The sequence below is a fragment of the Vidua chalybeata genome, chromosome 2 (genome assembly GCF_026979565.1).
Source record: "Vidua chalybeata isolate OUT-0048 chromosome 2, bVidCha1 merged haplotype, whole genome shotgun sequence".
Taxonomy (NCBI): domain Eukaryota; kingdom Metazoa; phylum Chordata; class Aves; order Passeriformes; family Viduidae; genus Vidua; species Vidua chalybeata.
Window position 1 is genome coordinate 32,577,230 of NC_071531.1, and position 26,025 is coordinate 32,603,254.

Consider the following 26,025-nt stretch of genomic DNA (forward strand, 5'->3'; position numbering starts at 1 on the left):
GCAATATTCACAGCATCTGGTGGCATCAGCTCCACAATCTAATGCAGACCATGCAGTTTTCCTCTGTTAGTGTATATATATCAAAAAATAGGTTTTTTCTTCCACAAGCTGTAAGGTAAACTACTACCACCAAGAAGAGACTTCATTTCAAGCCTCAGCTTGGCCCCCTTTTTTTTTCTTCTGCTAGTGACAGAAATTTTAAAAATACTTGATAATAATAGAACATTTCATTTTATTGCCAATAAAATCACTTTCACTGGAGTTCCCTCCACTGACCTCTTAAGTGAAACTAGAAGCAATGTTCCTTTCTCTTCCTCCCGGCAAGTCACTGGTTTTGACATCTCTACCTGTACTATTCTTGACCTTGGAGGCCTCTTTCTCTTCCAGCTCTCCACTGATCTCTCTTCACATCTATGTCACTGGATCCTCTTGCCAAAGAGATGCTGTTCTTGACCCTCCTCTCCCACTTCCCTTGCTTCTCACTCCAGATAATTTCACCACAGACAACATGCAATTCAGCAAAGTCTCCTGTGCTGACAATTCACTGATCTTGTCCCCTCCAATTAATCTAACGTCACTCTCTTCAAATCAAAGTTCAGTCCACTCCTTGGCCAGGTCTTCACTGATGCCTAACTATCACTTTACATGCCAGCCAGATCCATTCTCTTTTTTTTTTACCGCTGCAAATCTTTCCATTTATTTCCTTTTCTCATAGCACTATCACTGTACTCCTTATCCTTGCATATAACTTTAGTCCATTTGGATTCACATCTCAAGTTACTTCTAAAGCTCTTACAGATTAGCCCTGCTTAATTGTTTTTTCCTGACTATTCACATAACTAAAATACTAACTTACGGCTTTCCTACCCCAGCTTCTCAATGTTGTTTCCTTTGACTTCAAGAAATACAAAGGATTATTCTCCAGCTCCAAAAGTTTGGTCATTGCAGGATTCTCTTTGAATCCCTTCACCAGTTCCCTTCTTACAAAGGCCCAAATATTGTCATCTTACATAGACTAGTTCACTAGTTCACTGTTCATCAAAGGTGCAATATTTCCAGCTGCATGCTGGTGTTAGCCCTCATTACCATGTTATATTTCAAGTTAGTAGCTTACTCCCAAAAAGCTTCCTAGCACTGATAGGGATGTCCTGAACTGCCTGTAAAGTCACCTTATCAGTATTCTTCCACTTTCTTTTGCCCTGGCACATCTGACAGTATTAGACATCTTTGCAGTCCAGTATTACACTTCTTTGTGTTTCTCTCTCAGCTGGACTGGCTAGCATCACCAAACTTGGCACGTTCAAAACTGAGGTACTCTGAACTGGCAGCAATCTGCACAGCTATCAGAAAGAGATAAGTACATATACACACATGAACACTGAGGTCCCTATCTGTCTTCAGATCAACTCATATTTTTTCCCCTAAAGTCAGTAAGTAATCTAATAAAAGAATTTACTTCTTTCTGCAAACCTTCTGCTTGCTTTGTCCTTAAAACATCTTGTTGGGATCTGTGATATTTAAATACTCCCGAGATTGTAGAAAGTCTCTGTCTTTCAGCCCTGCTGCCAAAGGAGGAGTCGTAATTCATCTGTGCTGGTTTCAAGGTTGTTTATTTCTTCTTATCTAAAATATTTTCTCTCTGACCTGCAGCAGGTCTGTCTCGCAGGACAGCGTGCGGGGCTCTGCCCCTCAGTGGGATGTTACAAACATTATATACTAAAAACTACATGTGCTATACTTACAATAACGTGCCAATATCTATCACCCATGTTGAAGAGTGTGTCCCCAGCCTAAACCAATAGAAAAATGCCAACACCACAGTGAAACATGGAGGGCATAAAGAAGAAAAAGGAAAAGAAGAAAAAGGAAAAAGGAAACATGGAGGGCATGAAGAAGAAAAAGGAAACGCCCAGTTTCCTCCATCTTGCCCCCTTTGAACCCCTTATCTAGAATCCTAATATTCTACTTTTGCACCTGTGCCACACTAATTGCTACTTGTATCAAACACTCAGAGCTTGTAATTCATCCTGTAAGATTGTAAACTCTTTTCCATGGATAGAGATCAGAGACAGTGTCTCTCGGGGCTCTGTATAGGGAGGTTCCTGAACCCCTGCCAGGGTCCCAGACCTTCCAGGGCAGCCAGAGAGGGATGCCCTGGATTCCCACACATCTCTGTTCTCTAAAGAGAACAAGTACATGATGACAATGGAGTTCTCATACATACAGACACAAGTCACAAAAGGTCAATTATTCCTGACTGAAGGGGAGTCACCTGCAGTGCCAGGTAGAACTGGTTTCAAAGCAAAATAAAGAGAGCAAAAAAGATTTCCAGATATCTGATTTATGAGAAACATTCTGTGTATGCTTAAAATGCAAAGGAGGTAAGAAGAAGATATAAAAAGAGCTACAGCTGGGTATGAACGATAACAAATGAAGAACAGAAAGGGAACTGCTACAACACTGGATACCCCATTTCTGATCAATGCCACCACTTATCTATACAAGATTCTTCCTCACTTTTCTTAGAGAAAGTGTTTTTCTGTTTGCCATTCATGGATATTTTCTCACACATCTCCATGACCATTTGTAGTGTATAATCTTTTACTACACAACTGGCTGTCATACTTTAGGAGTGGTACTCCCAGTTCAGTGCCCCCACCAAAACTTGCCACACCACAGGCCACTCATCTTTTCCCCACCACAGGAAGTACAGGGCAGGTTAAACACCTCACTTTAGCAGCCTAAATTAGCCTTCTCTTTGTATTTATTACTGCTGAACAATCTTATGTCCAGACTACATGTTGGCTGAACAGAAACTATGTTTTTGATCAGTGTTTTACTCTGCCTTGCCTTTTTAACTGTGCTGGACATTGGCAAGAATTTGTATCTGTGGCATCAGCAAGTGCAAAGCTCAGCACAACTGACCCAGGTGGAGTGGGCAGCTTGGGGTTGAGAACATGCACATTAATGCCATCCTCATGGATGGATAGTACCTGCACAGTAACTGTGCTTTGTACTGGCATGGCATAAACCAGAAGCACAGTATATTTCCAAATGAAGTGCTTACAAGAAGAAACACACCAGACTTCAAAAACTGAATTAGTATCAAAAGAGCAATAAAAAAAATATTGCAGAAAATATTCTGCAATACTGAAAGATTTTTGCCTTGACTGTTTCAGTTTACAATCCTGGCAATCAAAAGTAATTTAGCTACTTAACATTGTGCTCAGGAGCTGATAGATATCTCCTACAGCCTGGGGATATGCCCTTTTACATGAATTTATACACCTGCAACTTATATGGTAATGTATGTTTCTGTGAATTCAGTTTAAATTGAACAAGCATTGAAAGAAAAAGAAAAAAAAAAAAAAAAAAAAAAGGGAGTATCAGCAACAAACAGATGCAAATATTGCTAGATTAACCAGGCCATTTTGGTCCCAAAGCTAGACAAGAGGCCCAAGAGCCATTTGCTTTTCCATTAGCAGCCTTGTAAACACCTCTCAGCAAGGTACAGCTCCATCTGGCAGAAGACTTTTTTTGCATTAGAATTCTGGTATTACCTCCTGGCTTACACCACACTACTGAACCATCTCACAAGCTCTGTACATAATCCAACAGTGCCTACAGTGACACTCTGAATGTTTGCATTAAGAAAGAAATGTGTCCTTTCACAGGAAGAGATAAAACAAATGTACAAGACATTCTGGAAATGTCATTAAAAGGCATAGGAAATATTTTTCCTTGTTCAACAGTATAATTAGAAGGACTCATATTTTCTGCATAAATGCCCATCCTTTAAAGAGGCGTTTACAATATTAGAGTTTATCAAAATGGCATGGTCTGTTTAAATAGATTGACAAAGTTAAACTTGGAGGTTCTTATGTTGATTTACCAATTTTTTTATAGTTAAATTCTGCCTTCCCTCCACTATGAGTTTGGATAAAGATGCAAAAAGCAGAGGCTGTGTCTTTGTAAAAAATTACCTTTCAGTGGCAGCAAAATTGAAAGATAAGCCAGACCAGTATATTCTCTCCCACTGTCACCACATCCAAGTGTCCCCACTATTACTTAATACTTAGCTGCAAAGCTGTCTCATTCATCACTCATCTCTAGAGTAGTAAACAACCCTTTCAACCCTTTCAAACTTGGATATTTTGATTCCTCTTTATGCAAGGATGTCTTCATTTTACAACTCTACATATCAGGAATTTTCATGTGCTTACTGTGAAGTGTGTACTCCCTGATCTTTTGTGATACATATATGTGGCCCTTGAATTGCAGGAAGACCAAAGCTTTTGTGGCATATTTTCCCTGGACTGCTAAATTATTTACATCTTCAAATAAATTCACAGGTTCTAGGCCAATTCAAGTAAGTATGGGTATGTTAGAAGAGTTAGAAAAATCAGCTGTTAAATGGATTCCAATCCAGTTCCAATCTTAACCACTTTGTATTACACTTCCTGAAACAAAAGCTAATGAAAAATAAATCCTCTTCTGTACTAATTAATTTTTTTTTTTTTTTTTGCTAGCAAGATAGTTCTGTTTTATTTCTAGCTAAGGAACTATAAATAAGGACGTTGCTTTTAATTAAATACAATGTTTTAAGAAATGAGATGTCAAACTGAAATGATAAAACAAAGCTGATATATTAATATCTCCACTGGATTATCTAAAAATATTTTCTCCTTCAAAGCTCATCATGTAAACAGAAGTTATTGTCAAAGATTCTAGAAAGAACAGATGTTTTAATTTCAGATTGCTATTTTTGTAATCCAAAATAGCTCAGCACCTAGACAGTAAAACAAACCTTGTGAACACTGGTATGTGGAAACCTTTCCAGCTGAAACAAATGTTAAGAAAATTTTTAAAAAAACAAATCTGGCTAAACATAAAAACATCATAAATTATATATGCTAAACTGCAAACTTAAGATTTATTTTAGTAAGATTCAGCACTAGCAACTCCAACCATGACATACAAGGAAACTACTATATGGGGAAACAGAATGCTCCTCTTATTGGCTAACAGTCTCTTTTTTCTTGTTGAGCATTTTAGAAGGCTCTTTGAAGAAATTGCAAAGCTAAAATAATCCTCCAGGAATCATTAGGAAAATGCAGGCTTTATGCAAAACATACCAAACAAAATATCTCACTGATGTGGGCAGCACACTGTGTAGGGGACAAAAAAATTTTTAATCAATTTATTTCTATTTTTTGCTTCAATTTAACAAAGTATTTAACCCATCTGAATCTTTTTTATATTAATGCTCAAAATTAGGGATATTACTGGACAGACATGGAATCTGGTTATTTTATACGTCTCTTGGTTTTTTTGTGCATTAGTATGAATTAGACATATGAAGACAAGTGATATCATGTCATCTATATGAATAAGGTCATGAGAACAGAAGATTTCAGATTTACCTTTGACTTTCAGCAGAGCCTTTGTTGAGTAGACTTGGTGTTAATTTCAAGTTCTTCCAATTTGAGATTCAGACTATTCTTTCAGCAATTTTGAGAATTTATGGAAAAATTTCTAGTTATGCTGGGTTTAATAAAAGCAAATTTCATTGTAGTCACAACCTGAAATGAGTTCTGTGATCCTAAACTACCTGTAACCAGTCTTGGCAATGATAAACATAAAGAAAGATCACACTTTACATCTCAAAGACCCTGAGAAATAACCAGACAATATTTGATTTTCTATTCTTGCACCAAGAAAGTTTTGATAATTTTAATGTTAAATGTCATTAAATCCTTAACAGCTTTGCTGCTGGAATACATAGCTATATGCATACAAAGATGGAAATTTTTCCTTTGAAACACACATCATGCTTCAATGAATTCTTTTATTTATTAAAATTATCAGCATCTACATAGAAGTAAGAATACTTTCTTACCAAAATAGTGTATCATTTTCAACAGGAATTAATTTATCCTCACAAAAAATTTCAGGTGCTTTCAATCAATATGTCATACAGAAATAGTCATATTTAATGGTGAAATTTGTGAACAGTAGGTTCATGTCTGGGGTATAGCTCACTAAATGATCCTCATTTAAGGAAAATTATAGACCACTTCTTTAGGAATTGAATAAAGGATGTAGGAAACTTGTCACAGAAGCATTAAAAAGGACATTCAGGGTAAAACATATAAGATTATTATGAATCTCATTGACAATAATTCCTCTGGAACCACACGTGTCTCCATGAACTATAAACAACTAATCTTGTAATTCTTGTGCAGCAAAAATTCCCCCTAGCCAATAACACTTTAAGATTTCTCTTTTGTACATGATCAGAGTTGAAGATCATGTCTATCAACAATGCATTATTCTTACAAACATTATTCTCACAGAATTTGAAATATGCTGTATGTATCCAGCATGAGCTGGATTGTAGTTTGTTAACTAAATATACTTTACAACTGGTAATGAAAAAACAAATCAGTGTCCTACCACTCTGTCTCCTAAATATACTGGACAAATGATGCCTGCTTCCTTTGTATATATTTTTTATGTAAATTGAAATACAATGTCTGGGCACCTTTCCATGCACAACAAGAAGGTATCAATAAGGCAGAGTAGAAGAATCCCTTTCAAATCCTCATATTTCCAGGGAATCAAATCTTGCTCAGCGTATGGCTACACTTCACTGTGAGCTGCTCTGGACATTCCAGGGTTAGGAGGGAAAGGGCACATGGAGAGTAAGGAATGCAAGGGAAGGAGAGCCACCCAGCCCTGCTGAAACCACGGTTCTGTCTCATCTCACCCCCACCCTGACTTCCTAAGGACAGAGCCCTCACCTCTGTCCTCGGCTCACCAGGGCATCTGACTCTGCCACCTGACATCTGAAATGCAAAAAATCATAACAAGATCACCAAAGGCCCCAAAATAGCATGTGGTTGGCTAAAGAAGGAGGTTGCCATTCAAAGTCCCTTTCACTTATATAGCCAGATGAATTAGAGATTTGAACCTGGCTTGGGCCGATCCTCATAAAAAGTCCTGACCATTGACCTAGGAACCATGTAGGAGCTTGGGCAGCTGTGCCTTGTCTCTGCCTTTCTCCTTATTCTCACACATGTAGATTCAGGCACATGTAAATGAGAACTATATGTGAAAGAGGTTTTTTTGTCTAAGTTCCCACAGCTGAAGGTGGAAAATTTAGTGTGTTTAGGCAGGTGAATAAAGGCTTACATACCCACCAGGAGCTTGGATTGGAGCTTAGACAATTATCTCTTATCAAGTCAGGTATTGCAATTCAAGCTTAAACCCATCTTCTGGTAAAATGCTGTATTGAGAATCAAGATACTTTTAGCACATGAAGATTGGCCAGAATAAAAATCATATTAAGATAGTACATTTGTCCACCTTTTGTTCTACATTTTTTGGGATAAAAAATGCCAAGAAAATTTAGCTTGAATTGGTCAATAACTGAAGACTAAATTATTTTGAAGACTAAATTATTTCAAAATTGATGTGGATTTGATTTACTTGTTTTTCAAATGAAGTGTTAATTAAAAATTTTAAATAATGACTTTTAATTAAATACACTATATTAATGCATAATTATTCTCATTTCTTATGTGGCATTCATAGACATATCCACATTTGTGTATAAATACCATTAAAATTTGTCTATATACATAGATAGTTTTTACCCTTTAACTCTCATAAATCAGGAAGTGATAAAAGTCAAGTGTCATGTATCAGCATTTTGCAATGTGCTACAGTGAAACCTTTATTTTAGAGCTGCTAAAAATAAACTAACTAAATATATAAGTATATGCATTATGTAAGATACAATATGCATTATTTAGCTTTGTAACACAACAGCATAGAGTTGGTTCTGGTCAGCTAAATAAGGGGGATATCAAGAAGCTAATTCTCCCTATCTCAGGATATCTCTTCAAAATGTCAGGACAATTCTTCCCTTTCCTCTCCACTGAATGCAGCAGGAATACAAATGAACAGGCTGAATTACATGGATGAACTCGAGTGTGATGAGTCATATTTGAAGTCAACTATTCTATTTCTAACTGTTGTCTTGCTGCTTATGAGGAAAATGCAGAAAGTTCTGGAGTAACACCATCATAGGAAAAATCTGTAACTTCTCTGTGGTGAAAGTTTGCCTCAAAGGTGACCTAAAAAGCCACTAATGAAGGTATAACCCCCTTTTAAAACATTATCATATAATTCACACTTATGAGTGTAGGTGTGCAGACTTTTGTGCTGTGTCTGATGACCCGATATATACCAGGCAGAGCAGCCTGCAGACACTGCTCATGTTGGGAAATTATCTGATTTTCAATTTCACTTCAAAAATTGCCAAGGCCCTGAGGGCACCCACGGACCCCGCTGTCCCTGTACAATCTCCCTGAAGCTGCCTTCCACTGTGGCCCAGGATGCTATGTTAGCCCTCTCCAGGGCTCTCCCAGCCAGGCATTCTCAATGTTAGAAAAACACATCACAAATGAGGTAGCAGTGTATTTTAGCAAAGGGTGGATTTTTAAAATAGTCGTCTGCATTAAAAAAAGAAATTTAATCAATTTTTCTACACAAAAATAGTTCAGAAATTAGCACTTTTCTGAAAATTATTTTTGAAATTTCTGCATAATCAGAAAGCTTAGAGATTTCAAAACCTGTAATTCTACCCCACCTGCAACAGCAATTATGACAAGCACCAGCTCACCACACTTAATTATTTCAGTAATGGTTGTTTATTGTATTTATTAATAGAATTCTATTCACTATCTCAAAACTTATGGAAAAGTTGACCACTCATTTTGAACTTGTTTCTATCTCTTCCTATCAGAATAGACATAGAAATTAATATTTTTATGGCAGTTTATTCTGTACATGTAAAAGTGTCAATTATTTTTAACCTCTTAACTAAGAGAAGACATTTTATCTGTCACTGAACTTTTCAGTTTGACATCAATTAAAGTTCTCCCATTAAAAAGGAGTTATTAGAGCAACATGAAGACTTACACAATCAATCTGTCAAAATGATATTACGGCAAAACCTTCAAAAATAAAACCTTTCTTGTCACACAGGCACAATTTGTAGGTGGCAGGGTTTAACTTCAAAATGAAAGCCCAGAGATCCCAAAAACCCTACTTTACTCCCATATCTGTGATAAATAAAAGCAATTTTTAAAAAACATAACATTTAAGGAACAAAATGTCACAGACTATATATACAAGAGAATACTGCTGTTTCTCATCACATTAGCCACTAAGCCAAATAATCCATATGGTGAGAGGTCTAAAAATGAGACATAATCTAAACTGCTTTTAGTCTCATGAATTTTGTTTATGAAAATATAGAAAACATTATATTTTATTAATATGCTAATGACCACATGCTGGCTGCAATAATCAATGGAAATAGCACATGGAAAGATCAATATCAACAACAACCCAGAGTCTTCCAAATTTAAATAAGAGACTTCTGATTACAGTGAACTCTCACCAACACAGTAAAAGCAGAGGAAAACACCTGTATCTTACTGTTCTCCCAATCACTGCAAATAGCCTCTACTATAAACAGTCCTCACTGATATACTGTATTTAAGAAATACAAAATAATTCATTTGTTGTTTTTAGTTTTGTTGTTGGGGTTTTTTTAATCTTACTGGGTTTTGGCCTTTGCTGGTTTGGAATGTTCTCAATTTTCTTTTTTTGCTCCCTCGTTTGATTATTCACAGCTACATTGCCCACCTTCTTTCTTTTAACATTTCATTTATCACTGTTACAGACTAACCTCTGCTCTTGCTGAGAAAAGCACAGTTTCCATCATTAAAAAGCTCCTTGCTACACTAGGAGAAGCAAAAATGCCATTCAGTCTATTTCAAAGTGAATCCCCTTCAAGACACATTAATTCTTGGTCACAATGGAAACAAATCAGTAAACAAGATTTCAATTAATGCCAGGGACAGCAATCAAATTTTCAGAGTCCAGCCTGCACTTCAGTAAGGCAAATTTTCACAGAAATTTGACAAACTAAGCTACAGTGTTTCAATACTGCTTCTGCATTTGGTTTTCAAAAGGCAAGGATTTCGGCACAAGGCATCAATTTGGAACCTCCCCAGAAAAGCCTGCAGGAATAAACAAAAGGGTAAGATCAAGAGAAGCATGTGCAGCAGCCAGTTTTTCTGACAGAGAAATTGGAAAATAGGTGAAAAAATCTAAAGCATGTAAAAGTCATTAAATACAAACAGCTGTGAAAATGGTGTAAAAAGAACACGTCTAGCAAATCCTGTCCCATGCATGTCTATACACAGAAAACTTGCAATATTTAGAAGGATTTTTATTAGCTCATATTTTTCTTCTTTATGGGTGGGCTATTTGCACTGGCTTAAATGGCCATGTGACCTGACAGCCTGAAGGACAGAAAACACAGCTCTAACACATTGCAGCCCCACAGCTAATCTCAATATGATTAACTACTTTTGGACCAGATAGCACTCAAGACCAAGTAACAAGACAACAAAAGCCAAATTGTTTAGTTGCCTGTGAGAATACCATTTAACCTACAGGACAGTACTGCCTATAAGGCCCCAACAAAGATGGATTTTTTTTCCCAGAAAGTCATAGGGAGAGAAAAGGGCTTTGTACATCACTGAATTGTGTGTCAAGCAGAAGAAATGGATGAGTCCTGGAATAACAAATACCAGGGAGGGAAAATTACTTGTACACAAATTACAGGCAAACTAAGATTATCTCATACCCAAAAGAGAGTTCCAGTGAAAAAGAAGGCCAGTCTGGACTAGTTGAACCACAGAAAGGATGGAGCACAAAAGCTGATGTGATTTCAGAAATAATCTGCATGTTTTAGAAAGCTATGTTTATAGGAGGATGGACTTATTTTTTTTAATGTATCTGTTCCATTTCTTATCATGTTTTACCTCTGTAGTTTAAAATGTATCAGTAGCTTCCCACAATTGTGGCAAATATCTCCTCTGGATTAATATTCTCTTAAAAAATTAATTAAGATTAAGACTCTGCATTAGATTTTTTCACCCCTTGTATAGCATAGAGATACACACAACACCCTGGTCACATGGGCAGCACATCTATCAAAAGCCTCTCCTTTTCCATGTGCTGGATATGCTGAGATAGTAACAAAAAGAAGTTCAACACAATTGTGACATGGTGGAAGAAATTAGCAAAAACTATTTCAGTCCTACTTTTTTCCTTGCCAGAAAAATACCTCTAATCTTAGCTAGCAAAACAAGGTGGAAATATCAGCCAGCATGATCATAAGAGTGATGTCACTCAAGACAGACTGTAGACACTCTTTTCTTCTCACACAGACTTACTTATGGTTGAGGTAAGGCACCATCAAACCCTTTATTTAAAGATCTGCAATGAAACATGAGTGCTAGACCACAATGGAGCAGAGACATGGCCACAATAGCTCCTGACACATGGCCCACATTCTCGTTAGCACTGCTGACATTGATGAATTATCTTGGAGAATAATGGACTGACCTCTTTTAACTGCTTTCTGATTTAATAGGCTCCATTAAAAAAAAAATTTAAATCACAATCATGACAAGCCTAACAGCGTAATGGTACATATGACCTTCAGTTTGTGCCTTTTAGCATTTAACAAAAGCATATTTACCTCAATGCAAAAGCAAAAAAAAGGCTACAAATTAACTCCTACCTTCTACTGTAGAAGTTTAATCAACTAGAGTTTCTTTTTATTTTCAGTCCAGAAACCCCTAAAACTGGATAACACCTGTTTTAATGATATCTTTTATCTAACCATGAAATTCTGTGCATTTAGATACAGAACCGCTCAAACTAGTTTGAGAGGATTTGGTGGAAATTAAATGCAGTGAAATGAAAAATGAGGTAATTTACTTGCCTTTTAAAAGCTTGCTGGAAAGGTGACTATTCTAAGCTATGATTTCAGCCCATATTAGTAGTGGTAAAATATGAAACCTCATGGCCAGATGCATCAGAAAGGAAAGAGTTTTTATTTAAAATTCATCACTTCTCAGTGAAAAGTTGTTTTTTGCAGATTATTCTAGTAATTAATTTTTCCGGTTTTTACATGACTGCTATTTAAAGACACACTGAAGTAGCACTATACTGCTTTTTGGGGTAGACATTCTGATTTTCAAATCTACCTTTCAGCGTAAATCATATTTGCTATAAAATCCTGGGCTTTAGAGATGCTTCAAGAATTTTTTCATTAAAATATTATTCTATTCATTTTAAAAAAATTATCATGTGAAAATTTCACAAAACCTATCTATCTCACCCACCTATATGTAGTAAAACTTCTCTTTACCTTCTTTACAGATTATTAGAAAAAGAAGAGCAAAAACTTTTGAGCCGTCTAAACAAAAAAACTCTACAAATAAATAAATAATATCTTTCTTACTACAATATTCATTTATGTAATGATCACCATAGCTGTGCAACTTCAAAGAAGAATTTATTTCAGAAAACTGTATATCCTCCTCTCATGCTTAAAGTCAGCTATGGAAACTAGAGTCAAAAGAAATAAAATATTTAATTTTTTTTAATGTTGAGCCAAGGCAAGAATGAACCTCGTCACAGACACGGTTTAAGTCCCCATTTTAGAAAAAAAATGTTTTATTCAGGATCATTCTAATAAAAATCCAATAAATATGATCTCTTATGTATGTTAAAACACAAACACATAGAGTGAGCTAACAACTGCGGGGTAGCTACAGGAATGATTCTATCCTGATGCACACCTGATTAAGTTCATCTATTTCAATATTCACCTCTCTCTGAAAAATCATTAATTTTAACCAATGGCAGTAGGCTAGATGGTCATATATGGGTGAAGAATAAGAAGCTGGGTGTTAAAGTAGTACAAAAAGCCTTGCTCCAAGAGCAAGAGTAGTGTGAGCCTTTAAACAGGCTTACCAACTAGCAGCTTCAGTATGAAATAAGGCCTGGATGCACAATGGCCTCTCTCATCCTTCCACCTCTCTTCTCCTCTTCTCCCTCTACCAGCTTCTATGAGAAGGAAATGCAGGTAGAAACTCCAGATTGGAAATATAGCACGTACCAACCCATTTATCACACTGGGAGTCTCTGGTCTGAGGACCTAGGGGTGATGTGCTACCTCACCTCTGCACTGTGCACCTTTAAGCTACTTCTAGTAAAGTCAAGGAGTTTTTGCAGAACTCAAAAAATTACAGTTTTATTCTTCTTTCTAGATTTGCAGCTGGCCTATCATTTCAAAATATGAACCAGAGAAGTTCACAGTGTTTTCTATGAAAACAATATAACATTTTTATTTGCTATAAGCAGAAATAAGCCAAATTTCATTCTATTAATTAATTTTCTTTTAAATTTTCATGGAACCTGGTGACAAGTTCTGGCAACAGAAGTATCACTGAGTATGAAGACATAACAAGAAGAAAGAAGTCACTAACTCTGCTGGAACTTAAAGAAAGCCTTTACATATTTATAAGTTAGTAATATTCACCAGAAGTTAGCTAAGCAAATGAATATATTATTCTATTATTTAAAAATGTGATAAGGATTCTTCAAAATACTTTAGATTAGTGTCTTTTAATAGAAGCCAAACTACACTGTTGTTATGCCCTTCCCTTTTCTACTCTCTGAAAAAAGAAAGGACTGTTTTCAAAAAGGATTACATAAAGGCTGTCCCTTCATGTTTCCAGAATGCCCCAGCATAGCTCCTAGTTTCTTTAATACAACCTTTCCCTTCCTGCTCTCTAGTTTCCCCTTGCCATCTGTCCTGATCATGAAGTAAAATTAGAAAATCATGGTTGGAATAGAAAAGAAAGGGATTCATCTTGCCAAACTTTACCTGTGTAGGAATTCCAGGCTCCCTCTGTACTCAATATCACCGTAAGTATGTACACAGAGAAAAATCCATCCTGTGGGTGGATTATTAAATAAGCTTGGAATGCCATGTTCTCCAGGTGTGCTTAGGAAAATTTGTTCAGTGGAGATTAACATTGTAAAATATAACAGATCAATATGAAATCTTGAAAGATCACTCTTACCCTAACAGGTTGTATCAGCTAAACGACATATCTGGTACATCTGGTAGATGAAGTGGGGGAGAATTTTATGACATTTCTTCCACAAAGGAAGATATAATCGAGAATATCTTGAAATCCTTTGTGTGGCAAGCACATTTTTTTCTCTCTCAGGATTTTTTATGGAGGTGCACAGAGAGAAATGAAACAGAAAACAATTTCTATTTCTGCTCCTTGTTTTTCTCTTGTGGAATGTGTTTGGAGAATTGTTTACCCAGAGTGAGCGCTTAGTTAGATCATGGTGGATTGTTTAGGCCTGAGAGCCAATCGGATCCACCTGTGTCTGGGCTCTAGAGAACAGGGTCACGAGTTGTTAGTTAGATATAATAGTTAAAGTAGCATGTAGTATTTAGTATCCTCTTTTATATAGCATATTAATGTATTATAACATAATTATAATAACGCAATCATTCAGCCTTCTGAAATAGAGTTAGACATCATCATTCTTCCCATTGGGTTCGCCGACATCTACAACACCTTTGCAAAAAGCACTTTCTATAGAAGTAGCACTGCACAAACACAGCAGAATATGTGCTTTATGACACTGCCAAAAACATCTAGAAATCATTACTCTTGAAATTATTTTCATTCCAAGTGCTGTTGGGAAGTTATTAGGTATTGATTTAGTTGGTAGCCTGTACTTATAAAAGGTAACCAAGAATGGGTTATGGTCCGTGTTAAGAAAATAGAGATATATATTACATTTACCACTCTCCTTGTTGTTCATTGATTTGTTTTTAAGGTGTTAAATTGCTTTATACATTTTGTAACTTATAAGATCTATGGCATACAATTTCTAACAGAATACTCTATAAATATGATCACTCCTATAACCTGTATATCTAGTAGGAACACTGGCATGATCATAAATTCCCAAGTGAGAGACCTAATTCTTCCATCCATACTGGATGCAAATATGCTTTTCAGAATAAATCAGGATCAGTATCCTGCATTTCAGCTTAACAAGAAAAATCAAATTCTCATCTGGTTTCAGTGCAATCCAAACCAGTTCTTCTTTCTATACTCTCTTTTCATGTGGCTATTTCTTTTCCTCACTTAATTTAGTGATACATGCCAGTAGACTAAAAATATCTGCAAGAACTGAATGGATAATTTAATGTATATTATGTATACATATATTATTGCTCAGAAGGAAAAAAGTATACCAGCAAATACACCAGAAATGTGAGTAGTTCATATCCATGCAACATTTAGGGAAGAGCTTTTAGAATTACATTCATTACTCACTTGTATGACAGAGCAGTATTCTTTAGAACTTGTCATTTAACACTTCTGAGCTTAACCTTTAAATTCATGAATTTCTGAATACCTAAAAGATTCTATGTTCCAAAGAATCACTGATTAAAAAAAAAAAAAAAAAAAAAAAAAAAAAAAAAAAAAAACCAACAACCAAAAAAAACCCCACAGACTTCTTCACATATCATCACTGTCCTATTTAGTGCACACTTTCCCCCAGTTTATACATTCTTGAAACCCACACAAGCAATGTTCAATACATGGGTTTTGAAGAGTTAGTACATATGTCAAATAGCACATTTTTGAATGCCAGGGGTGGCTTGGACTTTTCCCTTTGTTCTTTCATAGCCATTTATATCAGGAGATAGTCTGAATTTCATATCTAATATTTTGTATTCATAGGAATCTAGAAACAGTAGCTTTATGCTAGTAAAAGGGAAAGACACTCTGAAATCCAAAAAGGCAATTCAGAAATTATATATGAGACACCCTAAATGACATATAACAATTCCAAATTTAAAACAAGAATATTTTTTAGTATCAAAACAGTTGATCTGGCTCTCACATTGGTATGGTTTGTGTTTACTCTTCAACTTGCTGCCTTTTCTTCCATCTCTAAAAAATGTTTCTATCTGATAGTAATTCCGCAGTCAAGTATCTTGATGATATGGGGTAACATTTATTTTATTCACCTGAGGTCCTAGTATTCATTCTTGACTGTTACTGACCTAAACTCAAAATGTATGGCAGTAAAATTTTCATTTAACTTCTTTGTGTGTTTCATGGATATATACATGCACAAAGTATACAATTTATAATCACTTTTAAACCAATCTCTAAATCTTCACTATGAAAGATTCGAAACTGAGGATTTTATGAGCCAGTGTTCAGTTAATAATGTTTTGGTGAGAACTATTATGCAAATTTAACATTTTACTTTTTTTTTAATATATATACCTTAAAGTATGTAATATTGTTGCATATATCACATTTTACTATTATTTGTTTCCTTGCTCAAAACCTCACCTAATTAATTGATGTCAACATTTTGTAGTCAGATCTATTTCTTAAAAATTGTTTGAGGTATATTTAGGGTTTGAGTTTATTTAATTTTAAATGAGATCAACACAGAGCATCAAGTGAGAAGAGTTACACATGAGACTGAATCAAATTTGCCATTTCAACACAAGTAGATACTTGTTGTGAAAGTTTTTTCTTACATTGGCCCCATTTTGAATACTAATAGTGGATATTACCATACCAAAACAATTGTGCAAAACTGCACTGGAATTACTAGACTATAATTTCACATTGGTTTAAAAAGTAGAATGCAATTCCACTATGCTGCAGGACTTGGACAAAAGGAAGCATTAGAAAAAAAAGCACTTTTTAAACTTCAGCAGGGACAAATGCCAAATCCTGCCCAGGGGGAAGAAAAGTCCCTGCAACAGCAACATCTGGGGACAGAGCAACGAGGGGCCAGCTCAGCAAGGAAGGCTCTGGAGTGGTGATCTTTGTGTGAGCCCATGGGAAGCCCAGCACAAGAGGCAGCCAACAGCATCTGTGACTCTATGGAAAGGGAAAGATCTTCTCCAATCTGAATCTTTCTATGTTTTTTTCTATGATCCTATGATTAAATACTACTTCAGTTACTTTACCCCATAATATTAAAGTGACATATCTGAAGGAACGCTGCTACGGAGCCCAACGAAACACTGGACCACTGCAATTGCACTTTAATTGTCCTTTATCAAAATCTCTGAGGATGAAACACATTTCACAGAATTTAAAGGCTAAAACCATACTAAAATTTTAATATCTGAATCACATAGCCTTATTTTGTGATGAGTGAGACAAGTATTTAAATCCCATTTTTTTCATTGGAAACTAAAAGCTAATCCAAAAGAGCAATAAGAGCAATAAGAGAAGACAGAAAATAATACTTGTATGTCCACAGGCCAAACAATTCAAAATTATTAGTTCTACTCAGAAGACATAGGAACATTTTAAGCTCCATGAAAACTTCATGGTAAAGATAAATCATGTTTCAAATTGGAAATCTACTCTTACTTAAAGGCTCAAAATACAACTTTTCACCCTTTTATCTAAAAATAAAAAAAGGCAAATCCAAATTCATTCATATTTCCACTTACATTGTTTGCAGACCTTAAATAAAATCAGAAGAAACATTAAAAAACCAAACTAACCATAACTCAGGAAAAAATGATGTGCACCACTGTTGCAGGAATACTTACTTTCATGGGGTTCGATGCAAGCCATGCAAATACTTAAAATAAGCAGCATTTATTTTATTCAGCTCCAACAGATGTCAATATAATGTTTCTTTGAGAGCAGCTATTAGATCAACACTGACACTTCAAAATATTGCAATGATTGTTGTTGGATAGCTCAAAGAAACCTGGCATTTTGCTTAACAAAGCCAACTTAGAACTTAATAATTTAAGATGAATATATACTGAACTACCTTTCTACTGAGTTGAGTTATGAACTGAAAGTTGTCTATAGTTTTGCCCTTTCTGTCATAACAGTGAATAGGATGTTAAAATCTAGATTACATTTGTTAAACTGTTCCTTAAATCTGATAGAGATTTTCATATGCGATTCTATTTGAAATTTATTTTTAAAGTGAGCTATTAAAAAATCCTTTTATTTTTCTTACACACGTAAAGAAATCAAGATAAAAGTAAAAACAAGCTTTAGTAAACCTAAGAGATCCAGATTTTTAAGGATAGGAATTTTATGGAGAAAAAGTTGTGAAAAATTCAACCTTGCCCATGTGTTAATGCATGTTTTTTGAGAGTATCTCATGCAAGTGCCCCATTTGCATTTATTTGAACAAAAGAGCTCTTGTTATCATGTCAGTTATCAACATTTAACCCATGACCACTTACTCCTCCTTATTGATCAGAAGAGTAGTGGGAAGTGAGATTGAGATAATTCTTGCATCATAATCGTTAAACCTTCTCTCAGCAGTTCATTGAATCTTCCTTAGGTACTTTGAACATGCCCAAATTCTATCTTCTGGAACTGCACAGTTGATCAGAAAGTCTACAGGTGAGTTGAGTCTGGGTATTTTGATACCACATTTCTCAACCAAAGTCTTCATCACCAAAATTCATATCCAATTGATATTACAACATAGAGCTAGTTTTATTCTACTCGGAGTCAGCTTTAAAAGAGCAACAGCATAATTGTGGCATGTTAATAGCAAGAAAATAGGAAAAAAGATACTAAATTAACAGGAATGAAAAGGACTACAGCTGAAGTAGTTATGCTACACATAACCCAGTAGAGACATTTATGGGTTTTTTAAAAGTGTTATTTTCTATAAGTTGTGTAAACAGGATACACAGGAGGTAGCAAAGAACCTTGTATTTGTCATCCCACTTACATGAATGACAGTTCTCATGGGAAGTACTGTTTCATAGCCTTTGCATCTGAGTGCTCTCACAAACAGATAAATATGATATCCTACTGAAGATTTTTTTTTTGCTGTAAATACCTTACAAAACAAATCCTATGATAAACCAATTTTTTTTCCTAATCTGTTATCAGAAACCAATATTTCTGACACTTCCAAATTGTTCTTATTCCCTGAGAAGACAGAGAATATTAATTCAGCTCTGCAAATGGCATATGAAGGGAGGGCAATGACAGAAAAATGCAAAACCTGAAAATACACACAATGCCTTCAGGATTATATCCAGCTAACCTTACAACTGTAACTCTACATTAGGCTCTTATGCTCATAATGTCTTCCTCTGGCAGACTGATTTCCTCATGTATTAAATCATTTCTCCCAAATTCTTATCCTACTATATAGAGTTATCCAATCCATTCTTCCCAAAACCAGCAGTGTATTATAGGCACAGTCAGCAAAAATTTGCTTGAAATAAAATTGGAGTATTTCCCATAATACCCACTTTATATTTTTGTCCAATATGTTCATCATTTATCTGTGATTCACTTTTTCTATTGACATCACACATCATGGACACAGAGGGGTGATTAATATTGAGTTACAATAAGATGAAGGAACATAGGTTAGTTTTTATTTGAAATACTATGTATCTTTATAAGGTTATAAATGCCTATCTTACAGATAAAATGAAAGTCAAGTTGCAAATTGTATTCACAATAAAAAAAAAAAATGTTATTAAAGCCCCTACAGCAATGAGAACTTCTTGTGTTATGGAGCTGGAATCAAATTTTTCATTGGCAACAAAAAGATTGCTGTGCATCATTTTCATGTTCTACAGGGTGGTCTAGTAGAATTCTATATTGCAACAAACTCAGACATGTGTTAGTAAAAATTTTAAAAACTTCTATGAAATGAAGTATCTAGATTAAAAGAGACATCTGCAATGCTATTTATCTTATTCCTTGAGAAAAAAATTAAGTTCTGTTGATTATTTTACAGTCTGAATTTATATAAAACCATTGTATTAACCTCTAGAATTCATCCAAGCAACAAGACTACAATGTCTTTATCTGATCATTTGCCAAGAGAAAAGTACTCTCCTAGATTTGGGGTTTTCCTTTATGTTAAGCCCTTATTTAGGTGTAATAGTTCTTTCATAACTAGACTAAAATCATAATAAGAATGTTATCTTTCCCTGCCTTCTGCTTACTCATAAATGCTGTCTCCGAGCAATTACCTTCAATTTGTTAACTTATCTGATGTTTTCCGCAGGGTCAAGACTATGAAAATAGTTACACTTCTGTCTAGCGACATAATGATCATTTGTTTGCACTGATGCTTGCTTGTTCTAATGTTAACTCTTGACCACATACGGCAAATATCCCATGGTTCTCTATCTTCTTTTCCAAGCCCCACGGACTCACATTTTTTTCTATTTCTACCATTTAAATACTTGTCTTTGTGTCCACAATTTAGGAAAAGTATAAAAATTTGAGGGGAGAACAGATATAATCACACTCATGTAAGTAACATGAAAACTGAAAGAGACTTGGATTTAGACTGAATAGCAAATTGAACAGGAATTTGATATTGCCTAGATTAACAAAGAAAAGGCAAATAACTCCACATTCTGTATTAAATCTTATCTTTTTTAAATGTGAAAAAAATAAGAGGACTGTGACTGGAATGTCATGTTCAGCTCTATCATGTACAGCTCTAAATTACTAGAAGGATAAGGAAATATTATAGGAAGTATTAATATTATAATTAATATTACTTTAATTAGATTACCTATATTTTATATAGGTATATCTAACATTTTTTTCAGGAGGAAAGATAGAACACATAAATACAGTTTGATGAGGAAGTTTTCAAAATGGAACAAGAGCATAATTTGGCTGTACTGATTCCAAAAATGCAAGAGAATCTTTAAGGAAATTATTATTCTGAGTTTGGTCTTCTTACAACTTTCAATTTTGTTTTTGTCATAACATTGCTTTCTTTCCTTTTGAATTTGAGTTATTGCAAATGAATCATCCAGTGCCAGTCACTCATTATTTGGCTTCAGATTTCTTGGGCTGGTTAAAAGCTGAATCCCTAGGTGGCTGAGCTTGCAAGGCACTACAGGGACACATAAGAAACCTGGGGAGCAGCATTAGTGACTGGTCTCCAGCAAGCCTTTGTGCAGCTGACCACACTGGGAACTTCTGCCTTTTCCACATCCCTTGTCAGCAGGTCCTTTCCCCATTCACTGAGTCTCATAAATCCCCTATTCTTCCTTTTGATGCTGATATACCTGTAGGAGATCCTTTCTGTTTTTCTACCACCATGTCTAACAGATTCAAAGATAAAAACATTTTCATGGTGATAAATTAAACTTACTACAATATTGTATATTCTAAATGACATGTGAATCTTTTTATTGCAGTGGAACATAATGAGTAACCAAAAAACCCTCACAGGGTCTAGAAACAGAAGTAGAATTCATGGCAACAAAAAGATCTTTTCTCATAGGCAATCTTGCTCTTTCCCTTGTGAGCATTGTTCAGACAGATATGGTACATATGTTGATGGGTAATGTCAGAGAAGGGAACAAGATCTGAATGCATTCTGGGTAAGATATTTGTTGATGCTTGTCAGCACATTCACAGCTAGGCATGCATGGATATGACTTGGTATCTCTTCAACCAGCAGAGTACTCTGAACACCAGGCTGCTTTAAGGTGCTTCAACACAGAGAGGGAACCCTATTCCTTTCTCTCTTCTTTCTCAGTATAATCTTTCCCACCTTAATGCCATCCTACTGGAACCACCTTACAGGCACAGCACTTCCAGTACCTGGGCCTGAGCTTCTTGGATGGTGAGAATGGGAACCAGACCTATCTTGCCCTTACATCTATCTGTGGAGGACCAGGTCCTTGAGGCAGTAGGACTCTTGATCCAGGGAAAGAAGCAATTAGTTGTTGTTCTGGCAGCAGGACTCTTGATCCAGGGAAAGAAGCAATTAGTTGTTGTTCTGGCAGACACACAGAACTCCCCAGCACAGGATTTCTTCTGAGGAAGGCACTCCAGAGAGAAGCAGATGAAACTGGTAAGACCTCATCATTCTAGGCAAGTTATCACACCTGGCCACCTCTAACTCTGTCTGGGCAAGAGAATAGCATTGCATAACACATCTGCTCTGCTGCCTCTGCTATCTTCTCAAAAAGAGAAGAGAAACCTCAAACCAGGCCAAATGCCACTGCACAAAGACACACAGAGGAAAGGTCATGAGCCCATGAACCCTCTTACAGGGCAAGGAACCTGCTTCTTGCTGTTTTCTCTCCCTGCACAGAGAGGCATCATGGTGCCTCTCGCCATGAGGAACCTACAGCTTCCGTAGAATCTTGCCCTCTGTTGTATCAAGATGTACTCACCAGACATGCTTATCAACCCTGTCTGGAATTTCTCTTACAGACCGCTGTGTCAAAACATGGTTTTCAAAAAATCTGCTTCTAGCAAAGGCCTCCCTTAGACACATTTGCATGATTTGGCTTAGCATGCAGCTAGGAAGGAAGTGTATTGGAAGTAGAGGACTCTACTCTGTGGCACACCACTTGAGACAGACATGGCATGGGTTTCCTGTACAGACACACTTAGGAAGGGCAGAACAACACCAGCTCAGGCTGACATAAAGACATCTTAACAAAATTCAGCAGAGGGTCATCATCTCCCCACACAAGACATCCATGATTTTTCTCTATAGATTCCCAGGGGTTTGCAAGATGAGAGGGTAAAAATCTGTGTGTCTACTGGGAGAAGCACTGCAGAGGACAATCTCAATAAGGATGTGAAATCTATTGAGTCATCTTGGGCAAACAGGGAACAAATTCAGAAAATTCACTTTATACTTTGAGGCAACCTTATAAATAAAAGTAAGCAAAATCAAAATCCTCAAGGGATATACAAAACATCTCCTGATGTTTCTCTTTAAGGAGAAGCCTTAAAATATATTCCATTTGTGAACATTTGACTGAAACAAATATTTTCCTAACACAAATTGTGAAGAAGCTCATGATCTGCCTGCTCAGTGATTAAAAGGCATCCAGAAAAAGTGAGGTTTTATGTTCTTTCTGCTAATTAATATCTATTGCTGTCTCTCTGAGACTGCTATGGATTCTGTTCTCACATCTTTGTTCAAGGTGGCTACAGTCTTTCCCAGCAATCACTTCCACCAAAAGCATATGTATAGAACGCAATTTCGGAGCATCTGTCTGCTGTCATCAGTACTAAAGAATACGTTCCAGTAAACACTGCTGAAAGGATTAGCCAGGCTTTACATCTTCGTTTTCTCAGTCAGTCTCACAGAACTTTTAAGAACATTTCAATACAAAATGTACATAGAGGATACACTGTTAATGCTACATACAAGTTAAATCTCCAAATGCCAAGGTCAAAATCTGTGAAACATGAACAGTGCAATCCACCAGCCCATTATTACTGCATTACCTTTTTTTTATGCAAGGGCTTGATTTCCAGGAAATCTGTTAGCTATCACTATGTACTACATAAAACCGTTCTGCAGTCTCAAAGATCCTGACAACCAAGACTTGATTGATTAATCATATTAATAACACAGGTTTGAGGGCTTTGAGGTAAACAGTCTAGAAAAAAGCTGGTAGAGCTGAGAAATTATTATAAACAATGTAAAGAAAGTAAAGAGAAAAAATAAATCGGTGTGAGCTTAACAGTATCCTTTGCCCTAAAGATGCAGAAAAAAGCAAGGAATTATGTTTTAGCTAAATCAAGTACACTTCAAACTTGAACTTTGTGTTTCATCCTTTTTTGCCAGTTTCCACTTACATTTTTCAACCACAGTCTCAAAAACAGGAAGTATTTGGAAAAATGTTAAATTGTTGTATGCATAAAGTAGACCTTGTCCCTTAAAAACCTGCTGATGAATGACCTGCAATGAAAACTCCACTATTAAAAATCTATTAATTATTAATTAAACAACTATTAATTAGGCAACAACTTGAGTTGAGCCAGACTTGCTGCTCATCACACTTTCATTCATAGCTGATAAGCAGCTGGTCAAAGGCAGTCATTACTTTTAAGTAAATAGTTTACTTGTGGAATCACAGAATAAAAATCAACTCAGTCTAAAGTAGGACATTCCAGTTTCTCCTGATGACAGAATATCCATGAATATGTGCAGATGAGAAACTAGGTTTGAACTGCATTTTACAATAAAGCAACAATTTACAATTTCTACAAAGCTGAAGATTGAGGGTGATCAAAGCAGGAATTTTGAAGGCTTTGTTTCTCCTGGAGTTCCACTGTGCTCCCACGAGCTTCATGCATTCTATCAACATTATACAAAAATAAAGTGATTTTTCTTCCACCTGCATTTCAGTTGCCAAAACCAAATTAAGGAATAGAAGTATCTTTTATAGACCCTTTCTCTGGATTTTTGTCCTTAGAAGATTCATTGTTTGCCAAGAGAGAAAAAAAAAACCAGACTTAATATGAGAAGTTTAAAATTGTACCTGAAGAACTCCATGAAAGAGAAGCCATAACCATGCTGTTCAGCAATTCCAGCACAAACAACATTTGCAGATGCTCCAATCAATGTTCCATTACCTGCAGTTCAGAAAATAAAGACCAGTTTATAGTTGCGGTCTCTTTCTTTCTCCTCCTCTGTTTATTCTGTGTTAAAGTCCTAAGATGTACTTGTCACAAAATGAAAAATCAATTTCTGTTGTATATAGGTTTGGAAAGAAACATACAGTCAACACCTCCTAATCCTATAAAGAGCTTCATGATTTGAAATATAGACCTAGTATTATTCCCTGGTTCTACTTAGGCCAGAAAAATAGGGAAGGAACATAGCACCAATAAGAAAATAACACCAGAGACCTGCACTCCGATAAACTTGTTTTTTAGTTTTACTTAACTAGAAGGTGCCATCAGATGAGGTGAAAAGATGAGATAGTTTGAGGATGCTAAGAAAAATTGATACCTTTTTCCTAATGTCAACTTGATATTGACACTATAGTGATTTCTTTATTGATAAATTAAGTAATTTATAAGACTCGTTTGGGCTTTTTTAATAGAAAGTAAAACACAGTGAGTGTCACAATGGAGGGGAATGAATCTGTTTCACATCTCTCTCCTAAGGCAAAAGGATCACAGACTTTGTTTATCTAATCATCATGGTTCTTCAATAAATAAGGAAACATAATTTTACTCAGTGAAGTTTACCAAATTAATTTATGCAAGCACCCACATGAGAGGAATACAACAAAGAAAAATAATTTGCCAATTTATAATGCGCATCTATCCTCACTTCTCTTCTCCCAAGCCCTTTTCCAGAAATTCATCTATTTCTTCATTTTCTCTCAACTTCTAACAATCTCGCAATGTACAGAAGTCAGGTATTCAGAGCTCAGAAAGACTGACCCATTTTCTGTACCATTCCCATGAGTCATACCTCAGACTTATACATGCTACATACTTAACTTCCACAAAGCAGATAGCTCCTGCAAATGTTTCTGATCTAAGGCACGACTCAGGAAGTTACAGTGACTCCTACATGCTCTTCTTTAACTGAACAAAGGTAACAATCTACAAGATTTCTTTTTTTAAATATACTTCAGTAAGTCATCTCTTTTGCCATACATCACTACATTAGCAATCTATTATTCTAAGCAGGGGCTTTCCTTTCCTCCCATTCGCATGTAGTTACTCTTCTTACTTCAGTTCTATTAAAAATTTTAGCTCCATGGAAACTCTTCTGGTCTGACTTTGAGAGAAACAGATCATAACGTAATTAATGTAATTAATTGTTTTGATTCAGTAAATGTTTCAGGTCACCCAGAGGTCAATGTACCAAAAATTATCCCAGAATAAAGGCAGAAGAATTATTCCCTCAAAATATTCACACGTGGTACTGTTATGGCCTTCTGCACACAAAATTAGCACATGTCTAAAAATATTATTAAAAAATAATATTACACTCTTAAAAAAAAAAAAAGTGCTATAATTCAGATGATTTTGGCTGGTCATTATAGCGACAAAGTAACAAATCTGAGAGAAAAAATAGACTCCAAAAGTAACTCAGTACTTTTTTACTATTATTTTTAGTTGACTTCATGAAAGACAAAGCTTTCCAATAAAAAGCCCTGATATGACAAAAATTTTTCCAACTGAGTCCAAAGAAAATGCATGATTCCTTTTTATTCCAGGATGGTCAATTCTTATCAACACACATTAGGCAGTAAAC

At 35.7% G+C, this 26,025-nt stretch overlaps 1 protein-coding gene across 4 annotated transcripts in view; it reads right to left on the reverse strand.

Moving 5' to 3' along the window:
* Window positions 1–26,025, reverse strand: part of OCA2 (OCA2 melanosomal transmembrane protein) — a 187,785-nt gene that overhangs the window by 15,505 nt on the left and 146,255 nt on the right. For 3 of the 4 annotated variants that reach the window (XM_053934871.1, XM_053934869.1, XM_053934870.1), the window contains one exon: window positions 24,290–24,383. The exons of the other annotated variant lie outside the window; for it this stretch is intronic. In XM_053934871.1, the coding sequence (XP_053790846.1) occupies window positions 24,290–24,383 (94 nt within the window). The remainder of the gene's footprint in view (window positions 1–24,289; window positions 24,384–26,025) is intronic. 4 annotated transcript variants of the gene reach the window in all.